Source organism: Trachurus trachurus, assembly GCF_905171665.1.
Source record: "Trachurus trachurus genome assembly, chromosome: 5".
Lineage (NCBI taxonomy): Eukaryota > Metazoa > Chordata > Actinopteri > Carangiformes > Carangidae > Trachurus > Trachurus trachurus.
In genome coordinates, this window is record NC_139896.1 from 12583043 (window position 1) to 12600356 (window position 17314).

Consider the following 17314-nt stretch of genomic DNA (forward strand, 5'->3'; position numbering starts at 1 on the left):
TCCGCACAGTCTAGCACAGCTGTTGCAGCTGGCTTTCTGTGATATGTTTGGCCGCGGCGTTCAGCCTCACTGCATCACTCAGCAAGCTGAAATACACAAGACAGGGGTGTTTGTTAGCAACCACATACACAGTGTCATAGAGTTACTCATGACCACACCAGAGATCACATGAGAGGGCTATGTGAGGTCATCTTCAACAGAGGATTACACCCAGTCTCTTCTAAGATTAGTTCTTGTTATGAAGCCCGCCGGCTAATTTTAATAAATTCTTCCAAAGGTCATACAAATCTGCATCACACTGTAATACGAAATGTATTGCATGTATTTAGTTTACCAACCTTGCTGCCTTGGTCACGGGTACGGACCCGGAGCTTGTTGACCTGCGTTTCGGCCATATCAGCCCTCTCCTCTGCATCGTCGAGCTCATGCTGGATCTTCCTGAACTTCGACAGGTTGGTGTTCGCCTGGTCCTCCTGCAGAGACGACAAGTGCAACAGTTCAGTGTCCAGTGAACTGAAGAGATGCTCAGGCTCCTTACTTACTTTTCCACCATACAGTATAAACAACTTAAGTGGCCCAGTTAATGATGTGATTCAAATGTTCACTTATCAACTAACAGGACGCTAATGGTAAAGAAGTGATAATGGACTCACTGCTTCTTCAGTCTGTCTCTTGTAACTCTTGACCTTGACCTGCAGCTTGTCAATGAGATCCTGCAGACGCACCAGGTTCTTCTTGTCTTCCTCGGCCTGCGCAAACGCCAAAGGGAGCTCTTAATATTGCATTATTATTTCACACCCCATACTGTATGCTGTTGGTGCAGACAGAGAGGGTTTACCTGGTAGGACAGCTCTTTGATTCTCCTCTCGTACTTGCGTACAATCTTCTGATACTCCTGACCCTTCTTTTGCTCAGACTCCAGTTCATTCTCCAGTTCTTTCACCTACAATTGACCAGCCAGCTTATTACAAATGTACCAGTTAACAAGGATTATCACATGAGACAGTGGCTATATACTCTTCAACTCTTACCCTGGCCTCCAGCTTCTGAACCTGCTTCTTGCCTCCCTTGAGGGCGATCTGCTCAGCCTCATCCAGACGCATCTGCAGGTCCTTTATGGTTTGCTCCATGTTCTTCTTCATCCTCTCCAGATGTGCGCTGGTGTCCTGCTCCTTCTTAAGCTCCTCTGCCATCATGGCCGCCTACAAATATTGAAGATCAATGTCAAAGGGGGAGACCTGAGAGTCTCTTAACTGGACTGAAACCATTAACAGGCCTCTGGCAATCATGTTATATCACGTGGTAGCTAATAAGACAATTTCTTGTGTGAATGCCTCATGGCTTCTTTTGTTAAACTCCTAAATTTCATAGTATGTTTATTCAATATCTTACATCAGTGATGGCCTTTTTGGCCTTCTCCTCTGCATTGCGGCACTCCTGAACAGCATCGTCAACCTCATTCGACATATTGGACAGATCGCTCTCCAGTTTCTTCTTCTGGTTGATGAGCCCTGTGTTCTGGAGCAAGAGACAATCACGTTCATGATGTATCTGTCAATTAATTTTGTTTTCAGTATCTTGGATTTCACAGCGCAGAGCATACACCACCATCAGGCTAAGAGTAGCTGGCAAGGAGAACAGAAACATGCATCCTACCTGAGAGTGCAACAGGTTGACTCGCTCAGTGGCCTCAAGCAGCTCATGTTCAGCTAGCTTGCGTGAACGGTCGTTTTGCTCCAGCAGAGCCCTGAGCTCCTCCACCTCAGCGGCCAGCAGGTTGTTTCTGCGCTCAGTTACCGCGACCTGCTCCTTCAGCTCCTCATTCTGGTGAAGAGTCTCATTCAACTCTAGCTGGATGTCCTGGAGTCAAAGATCAAGTGCATGCACAATAGTTTTTAGTAATGAAACAGTGGAGATGTGTACATACACACCAGTTAATTGGACTTGTGGCAACTCTTTCTCACCTTGATCTGAACCTGCAGGTTTCTCAGGAGTTTCTGGGACTCGGAGGCTTGCCTGTTGGCGTGGTTCAGCTGCACCTCCATCTCGTTCATGTCGCCCTCCATCTTCTTCCTCAGACGCACCGCCTCGTTGCGAGACTTAGCCTCGGCATCCAAGGTGGTCTGCATGGACTCCAGTGTTCTCTGGTGGTTACGACTAGACGGTGATGAGGAGGGGGGAATAGAAAGATGAGGAGGATTCAGTGGTTGATGTGGAATGGATCTTTTATCTGGTATGAAGCAGGATGAAAAAAGTTAATACATAGAACTCACCGAAGGTTGTCAATTTCTTCATCCTTCTCTGCAAGCTTCCTGTCGACGTCGGCCTTGATCTGGTTAAGCTCCAGCTGGATCCTGAGAGTTTTGCTCTCTTCATGCTCCAGAGTGCCCTGAGACAATCAGCAATAACACTTAATGCTTGAAGATGTGACCCACAGGTAAGAATATATATCCCACACACCACAAATAGTCGGAGAGCAAAACAAACTTCTTACTTCAGCTTCCTCAAGTGCAGCTTGAATCTCACTTTTCTCCAATTCCAGACCTTTCTTCATTTTCTCCAGCTCATGGATGGTCTTCGCTCCCTGACTGATTTGATCAGACAGATCAACAATCTCCTCTGGGGAAGCAGAAGTAGTGTATTAGTTTACTTTAAGTTTCTTGAATACAACTTTTCAGCTGGTATTTGATGATGCCACCAGTACCTTGGAGGTTCTTGTTCTCCCTCTTCATGGCCTCCAGATGGTCCAGAGTCTCCTCATATGAATTCTTCAGTTTGAAGAGCTCTGTGCTCAGACCGCGAGACTCTTTCTGAGAGGTCTCCAGCTCTGACTGGCACTCTTCATATTTTTGTTTCCACTCTGACAGCACCTGGAGGACGCAATGAGACTCATCTTCAGATTTTCAATTGCCGTGTTTTAGAAGGAATAATTCCAGTGTCAAACAAGTCATTAAGATTCAGATTTACAGTGATTACGGAGCAGTTAAGAGAACATTTTTCAAGATGTATGTATTGATGATTATGTATTCCAGTTTTTCTTGGCCAGTACCTTGTCAAAGTTGCGTTGCTTCTTGTCGAGTGCAGCGGCTGCAGCGTTGGAGCGCTCCACGTCGATGACAAGGTCCTCGATCTCTGTCTGGAGCCGATGTTTGGTCTTCTCCAGGGAGGAGCATTTGGCATTAGCTGTCTCCACTGTCTCCTCAGCCTCCTGAAGACGTGTCGTCAGCTTTTTCCTAAAAAAAAAAAGCAAAGGAAACAAATTTGACTCTCATGTCCTCAAATGATGATTCTGCGCCATCTGATTCTGTGAAAACACATCTCACTCACTTGGCCTCCTCCAGCTCCTCAGTCCTCTGGATGGCGTCAGTTTCATACTTAGTCCTCCACTGAGCCACCTCAGCGTTGGCCTTGGACAGACCTCTCTGCAGCTCAGACTTGGCCTCCTGCTCCTCGTCGTACTGCTCTCGCAGAAGATCACAGTCGTGTCGAGATGACTGCAGGGCATGGGCCAGAGCACTTTTGGCCTTTAAAAAACAAACATGATGGTGGAGACAAGTTAGTTTAATGGGAGGGACTCTGAATCTCTAGAAGTTAGCAACCAGCCTTGTAGATTATAACCACAGACTGATGCTCTGACCTTATTCTCCTCCTCCAGCTGTTTCTTCAGCTCCTCCACATTCTGGCCAAAGGAGTTCTTGGCACGCTGGAGCTGAGAGACCAGCGCTTCTCGTTCCTCAAGCTTCCTGCCCATCTCGGCTGTACCACGAAAGCAAATGTTTCTGTGTTTACCAACCAGTCTGCCTGCACAATCTGCTTGTAAGATTTATGATAAAATGACAGGTCTTTACCACTCTCAGCCTCAGCACGGGCCCTATGGGTGTTGGTTTCATTGAGCTGCCTCTGTAGCTCTTCAGCCTTGGCTTTCGCCTCGTTCATCTGATCCTCATAAAGGCGACACATTTTCTCTGACGCAGCCTGCAGCCAAGAAATTTATTTGAGTTTGACAACCTTCAGCTTTACGTCTCACAATGTGTTTCTCGTTCAACTATCTACCTTCCCCTTGGAAAGCTGCTCCACAGTCGAGGCCAGATCATCAACCTCCATCTTGGCCTCGCCCCTCTCTTTCTCCAGCTTCTGTTTGACTCGCTGCAGGCTATCGATCTGCTCACTCAGCTCTGCGACACTGTCTGCATGTTTCTTTCGTAAGGCTGCCGTCGTGGCTTCATGGTGCAGCATGGATTCATCCAGATCGCGCCGCAACTTCAGAAAATCTGTCTCTCTTTTCTTGTTAATCTCTATCTGAGTGGATGTGGCGCCACCAGCCTCTTCAAGGCGCTCGCTCAGCTCCTCCAGCTCTCGGGCAACATCGCCTCGCTGCTTTTCCACTTTGGCCCTACAAGCCCGGTCGGCCTCCAGCTCTTCCTCCAGCTCCTCTGTACGAGCCTGGAGGAAAATAGTGGTCAGTTATTTTGTCACAATTACATCTTCTAACAGCTCTTTTAGAAGTAAAGACTAGTTTTCACCTGTAGCTCCTTTATCTTCTTCTGGAGCTGATTGACCAAGACTTGCTCATCTTCAATCCTTGTGCTGACCTCATTCATTTCAAAGTCTTTCCTGGTAGAAAAAAAGTTGGTAATCAATACCTCCAAAGACAAGTTCATGTTGTTTTGCAGTGAATATATAATTACTCTCACTTTTTCAGCTTCTCTTCAAGTTGCTGTTTGTCGTTCTCCAGGTCCATAACGGACTCCAAGGAGAGTTTCAGATCTCCCTCCAGCTTGCGTTTGACCCGTTCCAGGTCCAAACGAAGTTTCTTCTCTTGCTCCAGTGAGCCCTCCAGCTGATTCAGGTTAAGATTAGAAAAAAATACCATATTTATATAATGGCCTTACAGCCTAAATGACATTACACTTTATTTTCCTCTGCTTTAAAAAAAAAAAAAAAAAGGATTAAAAAAAAACTCACATCATCTACTTGTTGCTCCAGCTTCGCCTTGGATTTGGTCAGAGTGTTGACTTTGTCTTCCTCTGCCTGCAGGTCATCCAGAGTCTGCTGATGAGCCTCCTGCAGAGCCTTCTTCTCCTTGGTCAGCCTCAGTATGGTTTCATCCAGAGCTGCCATTTCCTCAATCAGGTTCTTCACCTGTAAGCATTGAGAAGAAATTAAACTTTACACTTAAAACAGTTTATTTTTTCTTTCTCCCCTCAGTATTGTCGTACAAGCCACTAAATGTGCAGTGGATCTTTTTCCACTCTCTTCACCTTGTTCTCAGTGGCGTGTTTCTCTTTTTCCACTTTAGCCAGAGTGATCTCCAGATCATCGATGTCTTTCTTCAGCTCGGCACACTCATCCTCGAGTTTACGCTTCTTGGCGACCACATTAGAGTTCATTTCCTCCTCATCCTCCAGCCTCTCCATGATCTCTTTAACTTTGGCCTCCAGCTGGATCTTAGTCTTGATGAGCAGGTCACAGCGGTCCTCGGCATCTGCCAGGTTGTCCTGCTCCTGTTGGATAGAGAAAAAAAAGAGTAAGGCAAGGCAATTGCATTCATGCACTACTACAATATCTGTCTTTCAAGTTGAATGTTTGAATGCTGTACGTCACTTACTGCCTGCAGCTGTAGAGAGAGGTCATTCTTCTCTTGGATCAGGCTGACCTGCTTCTCCTCCAACTCTTTCCGTTTGACCTCAGATTTCTCCAGAGCTTCCTTCAGCTTGGCCAGCTCCTCTTTCAGAGCGGCCAGCTCTTTCTCGGTGGCAGCGCTCTTCAGTAGAGGCTTTATTTTGAAGAAGAGCTTCATCCAAGGCCAGTGCTTGACTGCGTTGAAGGCTCGGATATTCCACTGGATGATCATCAGAGCTTCCCTGAAAATGGGAATGGATAAATGGAAGAGATAAAGTTGGGATTTTCCTACGACAAAAATTCTTGTCAGTTTATCTCTTAAATTACTCTGAGTTTCTGGAATGAGCAGGAACACCTGTAAGCCATACTTTAGCTTGTATCTGAGAGTAGTGAGCAAGTGAGCTAAGACGTCTAAACAGTTAAGTTAAACAGTTCCAAAAAAGCTCTTCACATTTACATGTTTTCATGTTACGACTATACGTTAACTTTCAAGGCCAAAGTTACCAAAAATCTCACAAGTTGCTCGGTGTTTTGCAGATGCTCGAAGGATATAAATGCTGCAGCTTGCTCCAATTAATTTTGATCACTATGATATTCAACTCTGTCCCTCTCGGCCAGCTCTTGTTTTCAAGCCAGATAAAGTTGCAGTAGATCTCATAGCACTTTAAAACAAGGAGAAGGGGAATTGAAAGCAAGTACATCAGGAGAAGAAGGTTCAAAAAGATTCATCCTGGACTTGTCTGGTTTACCTCTAGTCACTTGTTTAGTCTCTCCTTGGTGCTTGATTTTGGCACGATTCCTACAACTATCTGCTCCCTTGTATCTAATCATACACTGAGGGACGTGCCATGAAATCATACACCTAACCATGCTTTTGATGTTTCGAGGCTGTGGCCAAACAGGGTTACTAGATTGATTTAGTCTCAGTAGGACGGCGTCTCACAGCCCTAAATATGGACCCCAAGCAGATTGGTCAAGGACTTCCTGTCAGTGTTTAGGGGGTGAGTGTGAGTGAGCGTGCAAACGCTAGGGTGGAAGGTGACTGAAGGAGGGTGGGGGAGCTGTTTGCATGTTTGACATGACTCCATGCCGGGTGCCTCTCAAAGGTGAGCGTCTGTGTTTATTTAGGAACCAAAACCCTCTGTCCAACGGCCGGCCTTAATCCTCTGTCACCCTCCACATATTCCATCAATGCACTCACTTAGAAGTACAGGCGCCGCGGACAAAAGGGGCCAGGGGCCATCGGGCATCCAGGGAGGGGGCCGAGGGTTGTATTTTTAGGGAGGGCCCGAGCAGCTGCCACTTGACACATGTCGCCACCTGGCTCTGAGGACACCGTCAGCATTGTTTAATTTAGAGAGAGCGGACGGAGAGAATGGACAGAGACCTGTGAGAGTGGTGTATGTATGTGTGTGTGTGTGAGTGGGGCCCTTATTAACAGCAGGGCCACACACATGCCTGGTAACCATACAAGGGCAAGCACACGTCTCACACACGCTGATAACACTGCCCTTGCATGCCACGCATACTAGAGTGAGGGAGTGAACACTAAGGTATATTGTATCACAAGCTGAAAGACTCGCGGCCGATCGTGTTGCGATTGAACCTGTTCACAGGAGCAACTGGCGTTGGAGGTCTTTCTGTTTTTTTGTCCTCATGTCTTCACCTTCCTGTGAGGTATAAAGCTCAAGGCTTTCCCTCCGCATGTGAAGACATTTCAGTCACATTTCCAAGATAAAAGAAAGAAAAAATCATTTAGCCTTTTACCTCCTTTCCCTCATTCTCAGCAGCTCCATCCTCATGATTTTACCACGAGCGGCCGCCTGCATCAGCGTCAGGACTTTGGCCAGACGCTCGTCCCTCAGCTCTTCGAGGTGACCCAGCAGCCCAGCTTTGAAGAACACCTACATGAAGAAATAAAAGAAAGTTTTTAACAATATTAAAAACATAACCTATAATAACTGAAACTAAGAATGGATCACACAATCAAACATCTATGGTCACAAAGACTATCACTAGTATCACTAATTGAAATAGATATTAACAAGATTTCCAATTTCTATTATTACAATTTCTATTCTAATATTGTTATTTTGCCATATAACAATTAAAAAACACTCCACATTAAAACTGCAAGTACTTCAGCGGGTATTAAAAACACATCCATTTACTATAATTTATATATTATTTGATTATTAATACTAATGCAATAATGTGTGAGCAAAATTTTCATGTAGTAATTTGTCGAGTCTGAGCTGATTTTAAACTGTTTGGTAATTTAATCTGTTTAAATGTATCATCGTAAATTATTTGTTTAACTAACCAGTGACATATAACAACACAAAATGGAAATTATCAAGTAAACACCTTTAATTATCAGAATACAACATGTATAAATAACTTCTGCTGCCTTCTACCTTCGTGTGTCCAAATTTGTACTGGCTGTGGTCGATGTCCAGGGAGGCCAGCAGCTTCTCTGCAGCTTTCCTACTGTCCACAAACTTGTCATCAGGGATGGCATGAGGATTCAAGATGCGGTAGCTGAAAACATAAACAGAGTGTTTCAGGATTGATTATCATTATAATCCCATGATATCCAAAATGTGATTTTTTTTGTTGTTGTTGCCTCCACTGTGTGTCTGGTTTGTCTCACCGCTGTTTGAACTCGGCGTAGAGGATACGGTTGGGGAAGCCCTTCCTGCAGATCCTGATGCCCTCCAGCACACCGTTGCAGCGTAGCTGATGCAGCACCAAGAACGGATCCATGATCCCTGGACAGAAAGAGTCTCAGACATTAAGCTCAAAGCCGATCCCATCGCCGCTGGTGATATGTGATGAAGACTGTGCTGTGTGTTACCTGGAGTCTTGGTCTCATTAGGGATGATGCAGCGGACGAAGTGCGGCTGAGTGCTGCGAAGGTTTGTCATCAGCTTGTTCAGATTTTCCTGGAGTAAAGGAGAAATGACTTTAAATCATTTTAAGAGAATAAAAAAAAACATAAAGTGATTATTCTAATATTAAAACATCACTCATTGCAATGAACAGCTACAGAAGCTTCATGTAAAACTTTTTATTCTGCTTGTCTCGTTAAATCCTCGATGTGAAGGAGACAGGAGCCAGCACAGACTTAAAGTGATGTTCATGTGATCAATGCCCTAAACATCACTGCAAGTCTTAACTGCCTCCGTCCCAGCTGTCCACAGATGCCCCAAAACACTTCTCACATCATCTGAAACATTGTCCTGAAACATTCACCTACATCATAATGGACCTTTTTACAATATGTCATTAAACTCACCTTGTGAAGCTGAGACACCGTCTGGAAAGAAGCTGCCTTCTTCCTCTTCTCCTTCCCGCCAGTCTTTGGGTCATACGCTGCGGGGTAATTAGCAGAGTGTTTTTAATTTATCCGCCACACCGAGGCCGGCATGCTGTGGTCAGAATCATGTTTATTCTACCTATGTCTGAGCCGACGTAATTCTCGTACAGCGAGGCGAGCAGCTTGTTGGCAGACTTCTGGAAACAGGCTACCACTGTCTCATTTAATGGGTCTTTGTTTTTGTCCAGCCAGCCAATGATGTTATACGGCACCTGTGAAACACACAGCAGGGACACACACACATTATTGAACTGTGAAACAATTAATGCGGTGATGTGTCTCGGTGCTGTAATGAAGAACACCACTCACCACTCCAGCGTAGTGCACCACCTCAAAATGGGCCTCGTACTTGCGTTTCTTGTCTGGCCGTGGCTTTTGTAAATTAGGCGACTTGCCGAGGTGATTATCGTACAGCTTGGCTTTAAAGCTGCTGTCTGTGGCCTTTGGGAACATGCACTCCTCCTCAAGGATGGACATGATGCCCATCGGCTGGAGAGAGAGCGGTGTGTTAATATAATACCTTTGTAAAGTCATCCATCTGTAACTTTGCCTGTCATGAACATAAGCTTTACCTTTTCAATGAGATCAATGCAAGCCTGAAGGTCCAACCCGAAGTCGATGAAGGTCCATTCAATGCCCTCCCGCTTGTACTCCTCCTGCTCCAGGATGAACATGTGGTGGTTGAAAAACTGTTGCAGTTTCTCATTTGTGAAGTTGATGCACAGCTGCTCGAAGCTATTGAGCTGCAATAAAAAAAAATAACAGGTGTTCAGAGGAGGCATTAGAAGTGAACAGCATGAAAAACATAAGATTCATGCTACAGCTCATTCACCGCCATAAGAAAAAACAAAGAGAGACAGAGAACCTGTTGATTTTAAACCAAAATGCAAGCAGAAAACCAGTCTGAGGTTAATATGTTTTAATAAATACTATTTTAACATGTATATTAACATTAAAAAATACTTTGTAATACATCAACTTACATCAAAGATCTCAAATCCAGCGATGTCCAGGACTCCTATGAAGTACTGGCGAGGCAGGGAGGTGTAGAGCGTCCGGTTGATGCGTCCCACCAGCCATTTGAACATGCGGTCATACGTGGCTTTGGCCAGAGCGCCGACAGCATAGTTCACCTTCGGCACACATGTACAAATACACACACACACACACACACACACACACACACACACACACACACAGGCACATACACAGGAGGAGTACAGCTGTCATTCACATGGATAGCCCCTGTTGCTTAGATACCAGAATCTAGTGTGTGTGGAGTGGTGATTGTATTGATCGACCGAGGATTAAGAAGCTGCCCCTCATCAGCATATTAGTCATCAAGCAGAGAGAGGTGAAGCTGAACGTGTGCAGCACCGCTCATGCTGCTTGCACATCGATTGATTTCTTGTTCAATTACTGTAAAGCATCTGAAGAATCAAACCACAAACTCTGAGATAATGAAACTAAACACTGACATTAGACATCATTAGATGTCTCCTCACCTGTTCAACGTTTTGTCCCTTCACCACGTACTCGTTCCCCACCTTCACCCTCGGGTGGAGGAGGCCCTTGATGAGGTCGGCTGAACTGACGCCCATCAGGTACGAGGCCTTGTCTGCACCTGGTAACCAAACAAGGAAAAATAAAAAAAATCACAAACTTGCCTTTAAACTTTTATTTGCTTTGATTCGAATATGAAAAAGGAAAACATTTCACTACATTTAAATATGAGATATAGAAATACATATTTGAAAAGGAGTGAGAAGAAGTAAAACTTATAAACTCCCACCCTCTCTCCTTAAATAATGAATAACTACCTAAACCTGTCTTATGTTACAAAAACATGAATATAATTTACATATACACCTAGTATAGAAATTATACATTTTAATCTTTTATACATTTTAATCTTTTAATCTTTTTATGTACCTGTTTTTAACTGTGTGTCTTTGTTTTATACTATGTATTCTGCTGATTTTACTGTGAAGCACTTTGTGAACCCTTTCTGTGAAAAGTGCTATAGAAATAAAATTTACTTACTTACTTACTTACTACATATACTGTATATACCTACACATATCCACACATATACATACATACATAACACATATCCACAGTGTACCAGATATCACATCTCTGATTCTCACTTTCAGTGCCGTCGGCCTCCGCCTGCTCCTCACGCTGCTTCAGCTTGAATTTCATGTTGCCAAAGTGCATGATGGCTCCAACTATTTTATAGCAGCCGTACTTCTCATCAGGAAGGAAGCCGAGGATGTCCATGGCGTGCTGCAGAGAGGCAAAGAGGACGTTATCTTGCGACCCAAATTCACTCTGCGTTCTGCAGCTCTCACATGCGGCACAATTTCTCTCCGTATGTAAAGATAAAAGTTCTTACATCAGTGCCCATCAGCTCCTGTCCGTCATCCATGTTCTCCACAGTGGTGACGCCCTGCGAGCAAAAGTGGAAGTCATACGGGTTGGAGGACACCAGCAGCATGTCTGAAACAGAGAAAACCCCAGGGTCATGTCAGAGTCCTGCCATGGTGCAGGATAACATATCTACAGCAGCAGCAGCAGCAGCGACGGACCTAACAGTTCTGGTTTCTTCTGTGACATGATCTGGTAGTAGATGTGGTAACTCCTCTCTCCGGGCTGCTGAAATATCACTCTGGATTTTTCCAGAAGATCTGAGGGGCAGGGAGAGGTGCGACATGTTCACATGTTCACAGTAGAGGTGAAACAGCACAGTGTTAAAGGACAGCGTACGAGCATGAACTCACATATATCAATATCAGCCGAGGCCAGTTTCCCCGTGGGTCCAAAGTGGATCCTGATAAACTTTCCCTGGAGGAAATTGATTGGAATATTTAGAGATGTAAGAACGAAAATTCAAATTAGAATATTAATTATGCAGATAATGCAAATTTACAGATACTCACAAAACGGGATGAGTTGTCATTCCTCAGCGTTTTGGCGTTACCAAACGCCTCCATGGCCGGGTTCGCCTCAATGATCTGATCCTCCAGAGTCCCCTGGAAGACACAAGTATAAATTAAATTTAAAAAAATACCCAGTCATCTAATTTTACAATTCTCGGCCTATTTGAAATTGCTCTTAAACACAGTGTAAATGCAACTAATTATTTTTTCCGCTGCATAAACTCACCCCTGTTTTAGTGGCAGGGCCTTGCTGCAAAATAAGAAGGTGAAAAGCCAGTGAGCGTGACATCACGTCGAGTGTGATCAAGTAATACTTTCACAACCAAAGGGGAAACACTATGACCGACTGGAAAATTAGAAACTGGGTGTTAAGGCTGTGGTAAAAAACCCAATGGCCACCTTGTTTTATATGATGAAGTGTGGTGAACGCAGGGGAGAAAAAGGGAGGAAAAACGAGCGCCAAACAACATAGAAAAGTCAAAAACCAAAAATCAAAGCAAAGGGAAAGATAATGGAAAAAACTGGAGCCAAAAACAAAAAAAAGGAAAAGAAAAGACATGAAAAGGGGAAAAGAAAAATAACTCAAAAATCAATGAGGAGGAGTGGCTGGAAATGGCAACACAACACATGAGGGTGAAGACTCAGACATGAATGTAATCAGTTGTCACATTCACCATTTTGACAGTGAGCAAAATGTATGGACACAGTTTAAAGGGAATACACTGAAGGATTCCTGGGACCAGAAAAATGAAAATACAAATAAAAAAAAGGCTTTAAAAAGGAGGGTGGAAAACAAAAATACGGGTTGCCACATCAGCCTTACTCCTTTTTTGGCAGTTGTTTCCCCAAGTGCTGCCACAATGGCAAAATACTGAATGACACGTTTCGTGTTGACAGTTTTGCCAGCACCGGATTCTCCGCTATAAGGAGTGTGAAAAAATGACAAGGTGTACATACAAACAGGTACAGAAAAAAACTGTTCACAAAACTGGTGTCAATCAGAATAAATTCACTGCAGGTTACAAAACAGAGAGAAAAAGAGAAAAAAGTGAGGAATAGATTTCAAAGCCAAAAAAAAAAAAAAAAAGTATTTAAAATGGTTGTATGTAGAGAGTCGATGTGTTATATGGCAGCTCAGAGAGTTACAAACTGATTTCTTGTCTAGTTTGTGAAAGAATAACAAATATCCAGCAGCTGCTACTTACGTGATGAGCATGGACTGGTTCTCCCGATCTGATGAGAAGGAAATAATTACATGTGTTAAGGTTTGCTTTATGTATCATTGCTTATATTTGTTGTAATGTTGCAGTGTATGAAACACTCACTGCGCAGCATGTCGTTGTAGGCATTGTCTGCTATGGAGTAGATGTGCGGTGGCGACTCAGAGCGGCGTTTGCCTTTGTAAGCAGCGACCACAGGGGCGGTGTAGACAGGCAGCCATTTGTATGGATTCACTGTCACACAGAAGAGCCCAGAGTAGGTCTGAGGAGACCAGAGGACATGATGCAAGATTAAATCCCATCCATACATCACATAAAACTAAAAGGATAAATCTTGGTACAATCACATTTGAACTTTATAATTTAATCTGGGTACTTTTGTCCTTTGGGCAACATGGAAACTTGGAGAAAGGGGGAAGCACCTTTCAGTCCACAGTGGGATACTCACATAGATCATCCAGGAGGAGTAGCGTCGGCGCAGGTTGCACAGCACAGAGGCCTCGTTGAGGTGCGTCAGCATGGCCATGTCTTCGATCATGTCATACTTAGGAGGGTTCATCTGCTGGACGTCGTCCTCCTTCACTGTCAGAGTCTGAAGAAACAGACAAACACGATGAGGACTGTGCTGTCGTTCAGGTGTTCCTTCATTTCTGCACAATAACAATAATCATCAAAAGGAAATAATGCTGGTAGATGGATGGTCACTCACCCTCCCATCCTTGGTCTCAACAATGACTTGGTCACCTCTGAGCTCCTTGATCTCAATCTCAATGTACGCCTCCTTCTCATCAGGGATCCAGGCTCGCTTCTTACCTGACAGCACAGAACAGCACAGGGGTGAGAAAAACTCAAAACTCAAAATCCAAAAGTTGTTAGAATAAAACAGAGGCTGATGAATGCAATCATCACTAAGTCAAATTATTACAAAAATATGTTTGTGATTTTCAAATGTATTTATTATTATGGTGATAATAATAATAATATTAATATGTTTATGCCAGTTTTGTGTTATACCAGCAAAAAAAACTTTCAAATGAAATAATAAATACATTCTAGTTTCACTGAACAACAGAAATCAATACCAACAGCTCCAGAACAATTATCTTGATCAGAATAAATTAAATGAAAATATTTACACACATTCAGTCGAGTTTCAAGACTGTTTCAAAACACAGCAATACAATGAAACTGCAATGACAAATCATTTTTCACCACCTGCTGTTCTTTCGCTCCCAGGTAACAACTCATACACATTTAGTATTTCTCAGAAAACTATATTTAATTGTGATATTAATCTTTTAATATAATGTGCCCTATAAGGTTCCGTTACTTTGAGGTGTCCTTTTTCAGGCCTACCGTCAAAAGCCACGGTGTGCGCCGCCATCAGCTCCAGGTCGGTTTTGCGTAAAAACGGTGCAGCCTCCCCGAACTCCTTCGTGTCAAAGCGAGACATGGTGGCAACTCCTCTCCGGCCCCCCAAAACCCGGACGCAGCAGTCGAAGATGTGAAACTCCTTTGGTAAGAAAACAAAACTTTGTGTTAGTCACTAGTTGTTACTGTGTTGTTAAGCTGGTTTTTGTTACTTCAGCCGTCCGTTACTGCTGAAAACAATGCGTGGCCGTGAGGAAACACTTCTCGTGCGTAAAGAGCAAAAAAATCCACTATCACCAAATGAGATCAAAAAGTCAAGACGTGACAACGAGGGTGAACACTTTGACTACGGTGGCGAGAGTGAAATTAAGACTCAGTAAGACGTTTCAAGGGGGAAACAACCCGCGCGTAAAGTGCGTGATGATCAACCTACCAAACAAAGGCTAAAAGTTGTCCACTGACCTCAGGACGACCACAACGAAATAACAGCTTGTTGAGATGTGCCCTGCTTTATACTGTGCTCCTCAAGGTCACGGTCAGTGGACATTTGTCCCTCATTAGCATATGCCACCTCCTCCGACGCCTATTGGTGCTGAGCGCCTGTCTCAATTGACACAAAAGGAAAGCTACGTTTTTGTCATTGCGCTAAACCCAAGCCGGCTATTTTTGTATCCCAGTTATTTTATGCACTGTACACACTGCGAGGGAGTGGGAGAGAGTTGCATTAGGAGCATCCCCGTAGGGGGGAATTTTTTCACTCCATAGATTTTGAAGGGCAGTGCATCATTGCCTCCAACAGAACAATGATTTGTGTCCACACCTGACAACAAGACCTGGACATTTCTCAGATCTGTTCACAGGGAATCCATCAATGATATGTAGAGATTATTAAAGGAGAAACTTAGAGCCAGCGCTCCTGTGTACATATCTAGGTGGGTGGGTTATTGTGTTTTCTGGTTACCCTGAACCTCCTGTTAAACACAAATGAAGTCACTTCACTTCAGGTGACTTTGATGCTCATGAGCTCATGTTGGCCTCTAAGTAATAGCCCTGCAGCTTTTGTGTTGTTAAGTGCCGACAGGGATGTTTGCTATTGTGTGCGGCCACAGAGGATGCAACCTTAGAAGAGATTATTTCAGGAGCTGTGTGGCATTAAACATGCTACTATAAATACACAACATCATATTAATAGCCAGAAACATGGCGCGTGGCCTCCTACCAGAAAAATAAAGTGCCTAATATATGAATTAAAAGCAGATAAACATGAGTGACGGATCTGACTGAAGGTGTGATGAAAGGTTTAAAATCTCAGCTACATTTCGTTTTTTTTCCTCTTTTCCTATATCGTTTCTTTTTGTAGCCACGGCTGCAAACATCTTCAGCCTTAACACCGTGGGCCTGGGATTAAAATGTTAAGTATCCTGGTGACTGTCCACTGACAGCACACTGTGTTATGTTGTCACACGTAGCTGTTGTAATTTTGTGTATCCAGTAATTCTGGCATACGCGCTATGCCTCTCCCACTCTGGCTCCACCAGATCTGACCTTCAGAGCAAGGGGAGAGGTTGGTGCCTGGTATGAGAGCAGGGTGACAGTGCAGCACGGGGGGAGGGAAAGGGGACCAGAGTTTCTCAGAATAGACAAAGCCAGAGTCCAGCATTCCTGATAGGGAGATTGACTGTTAACTGTTGGCTGCGCCCAATTCTGTAAAAGCCACGTAGATAAGATGAAGATGACCATCAATGACGGCCATCGAAGACGCTCTAACTTTTAGAAACACTACGAGGTGACGGGCCCACCTGTGATTTGATAAAAATGTGTTTGCTCTCGGTTCTCTCACACACCACACGCAGAGAAACGGGGAAAAAGATGGGGCGGCCATTTTTGTTGACACTGCTATCAGCTCCCCGTGGCAGACTGAGAGGTGTTGCCGTGATGGCTGAAACTTTCTTGGGCATCAGTTAGATAGAGCGGGCCTGAGCTATTCTGGGATAAGGGGCTCTTCAGAGGCAGAGGCTGGTTTATGTACTATGTCACTTGGTGCAGCTTTTGAAAAGCTGGCATGCTGATAACACATGAGGAGGAGATGAATCCCAAAGTCCCCAGAGCCGCTTGGCTTTAAATAAGTTCACATACCCCGGCACGTAAACACACACACAGAAACACATAGTGAAGTGCATGTGGCGCTGGAGTCGTCCCCCAGCACATCTCTCTGCACTGCTATACTGCAGCACAGTGCAACAGCTGACTTCTCACGCCAGCAGCTCTCCTTACGTCCCCAGTGTTCCTCAAAATCATTTGGACCCTAATGTGGCAAGGCTCATTAATACTTGTGTTTTCATTATTGGACGTTTGTGCAGCTTTGAGTTACCTGCCTATATAACAGGATGAAACTGACGTCCAGCTGTAGGCCTCAGCCCCAGAAATGTTGGTGCAGGGTCCTCGGTTCATCCTTGGGGGATTGGCCAACTGACTGTTTGGTGATGTGCTAGCGAGGAGCCGACATATTGGGCATCAAGACTTGATCTGGGGGTCGGTCACAGTTGTTTTAGATCATCATGCACCAAATGCCAGCAGGCTTAGGCAGCGAGATGGAGAGAGATTGGGAATTATGACTGCAGTCCCTCTCAGCCGTGTTTAATCGCACACGACGCAGACACATCCCTCTCTCCATGTTCAGCTTCTGCACAGGTGGGACTGTTCATCAGAAACTACAAGTCAAAAGAAATGCACAAAATATTCTCTCAATCAAGTATTTATAAATACTAAAACATCTTTTT

General features: G+C 44.3%; 1 protein-coding gene across 1 annotated transcript; it reads right to left on the reverse strand.

The window, feature by feature from the left end:
- Window positions 1–74: 74 nt before the first annotated feature.
- Window positions 75–14657, reverse strand: myh7ba (myosin, heavy chain 7B, cardiac muscle, beta a; the record flags this gene model as incomplete). The annotated part of the gene is made up of 43 exons (XM_083971262.1): window positions 14520–14657; window positions 13873–13976; window positions 13612–13755; window positions 13269–13425; window positions 13149–13176; window positions 12767–12863; window positions 12170–12193; window positions 11944–12036; window positions 11785–11848; window positions 11593–11691; window positions 11400–11503; window positions 11152–11290; window positions 10507–10625; window positions 9985–10134; window positions 9574–9744; window positions 9311–9490; window positions 9081–9213; window positions 8921–8997; window positions 8480–8567; window positions 8276–8393; window positions 8040–8163; window positions 7390–7526; window positions 5609–5864; window positions 5262–5504; window positions 4966–5142; window positions 4695–4840; window positions 4524–4614; window positions 4054–4443; window positions 3849–3975; window positions 3638–3756; window positions 3328–3524; window positions 3050–3233; window positions 2705–2870; window positions 2495–2619; window positions 2274–2389; window positions 1965–2157; window positions 1657–1860; window positions 1393–1518; window positions 1032–1202; window positions 839–943; window positions 654–749; window positions 339–473; window positions 75–86 (listed from the first exon to the last, which is right to left on the reverse strand). The coding sequence occupies exons 1-43, from the start codon at window positions 14614–14616 to the stop codon at window positions 75–77; spliced, it is 5826 nt and encodes a 1941-aa protein (XP_083827388.1). The 5' UTR covers window positions 14617–14657.
- Window positions 14658–17314: the final 2657 nt, after the last annotated feature.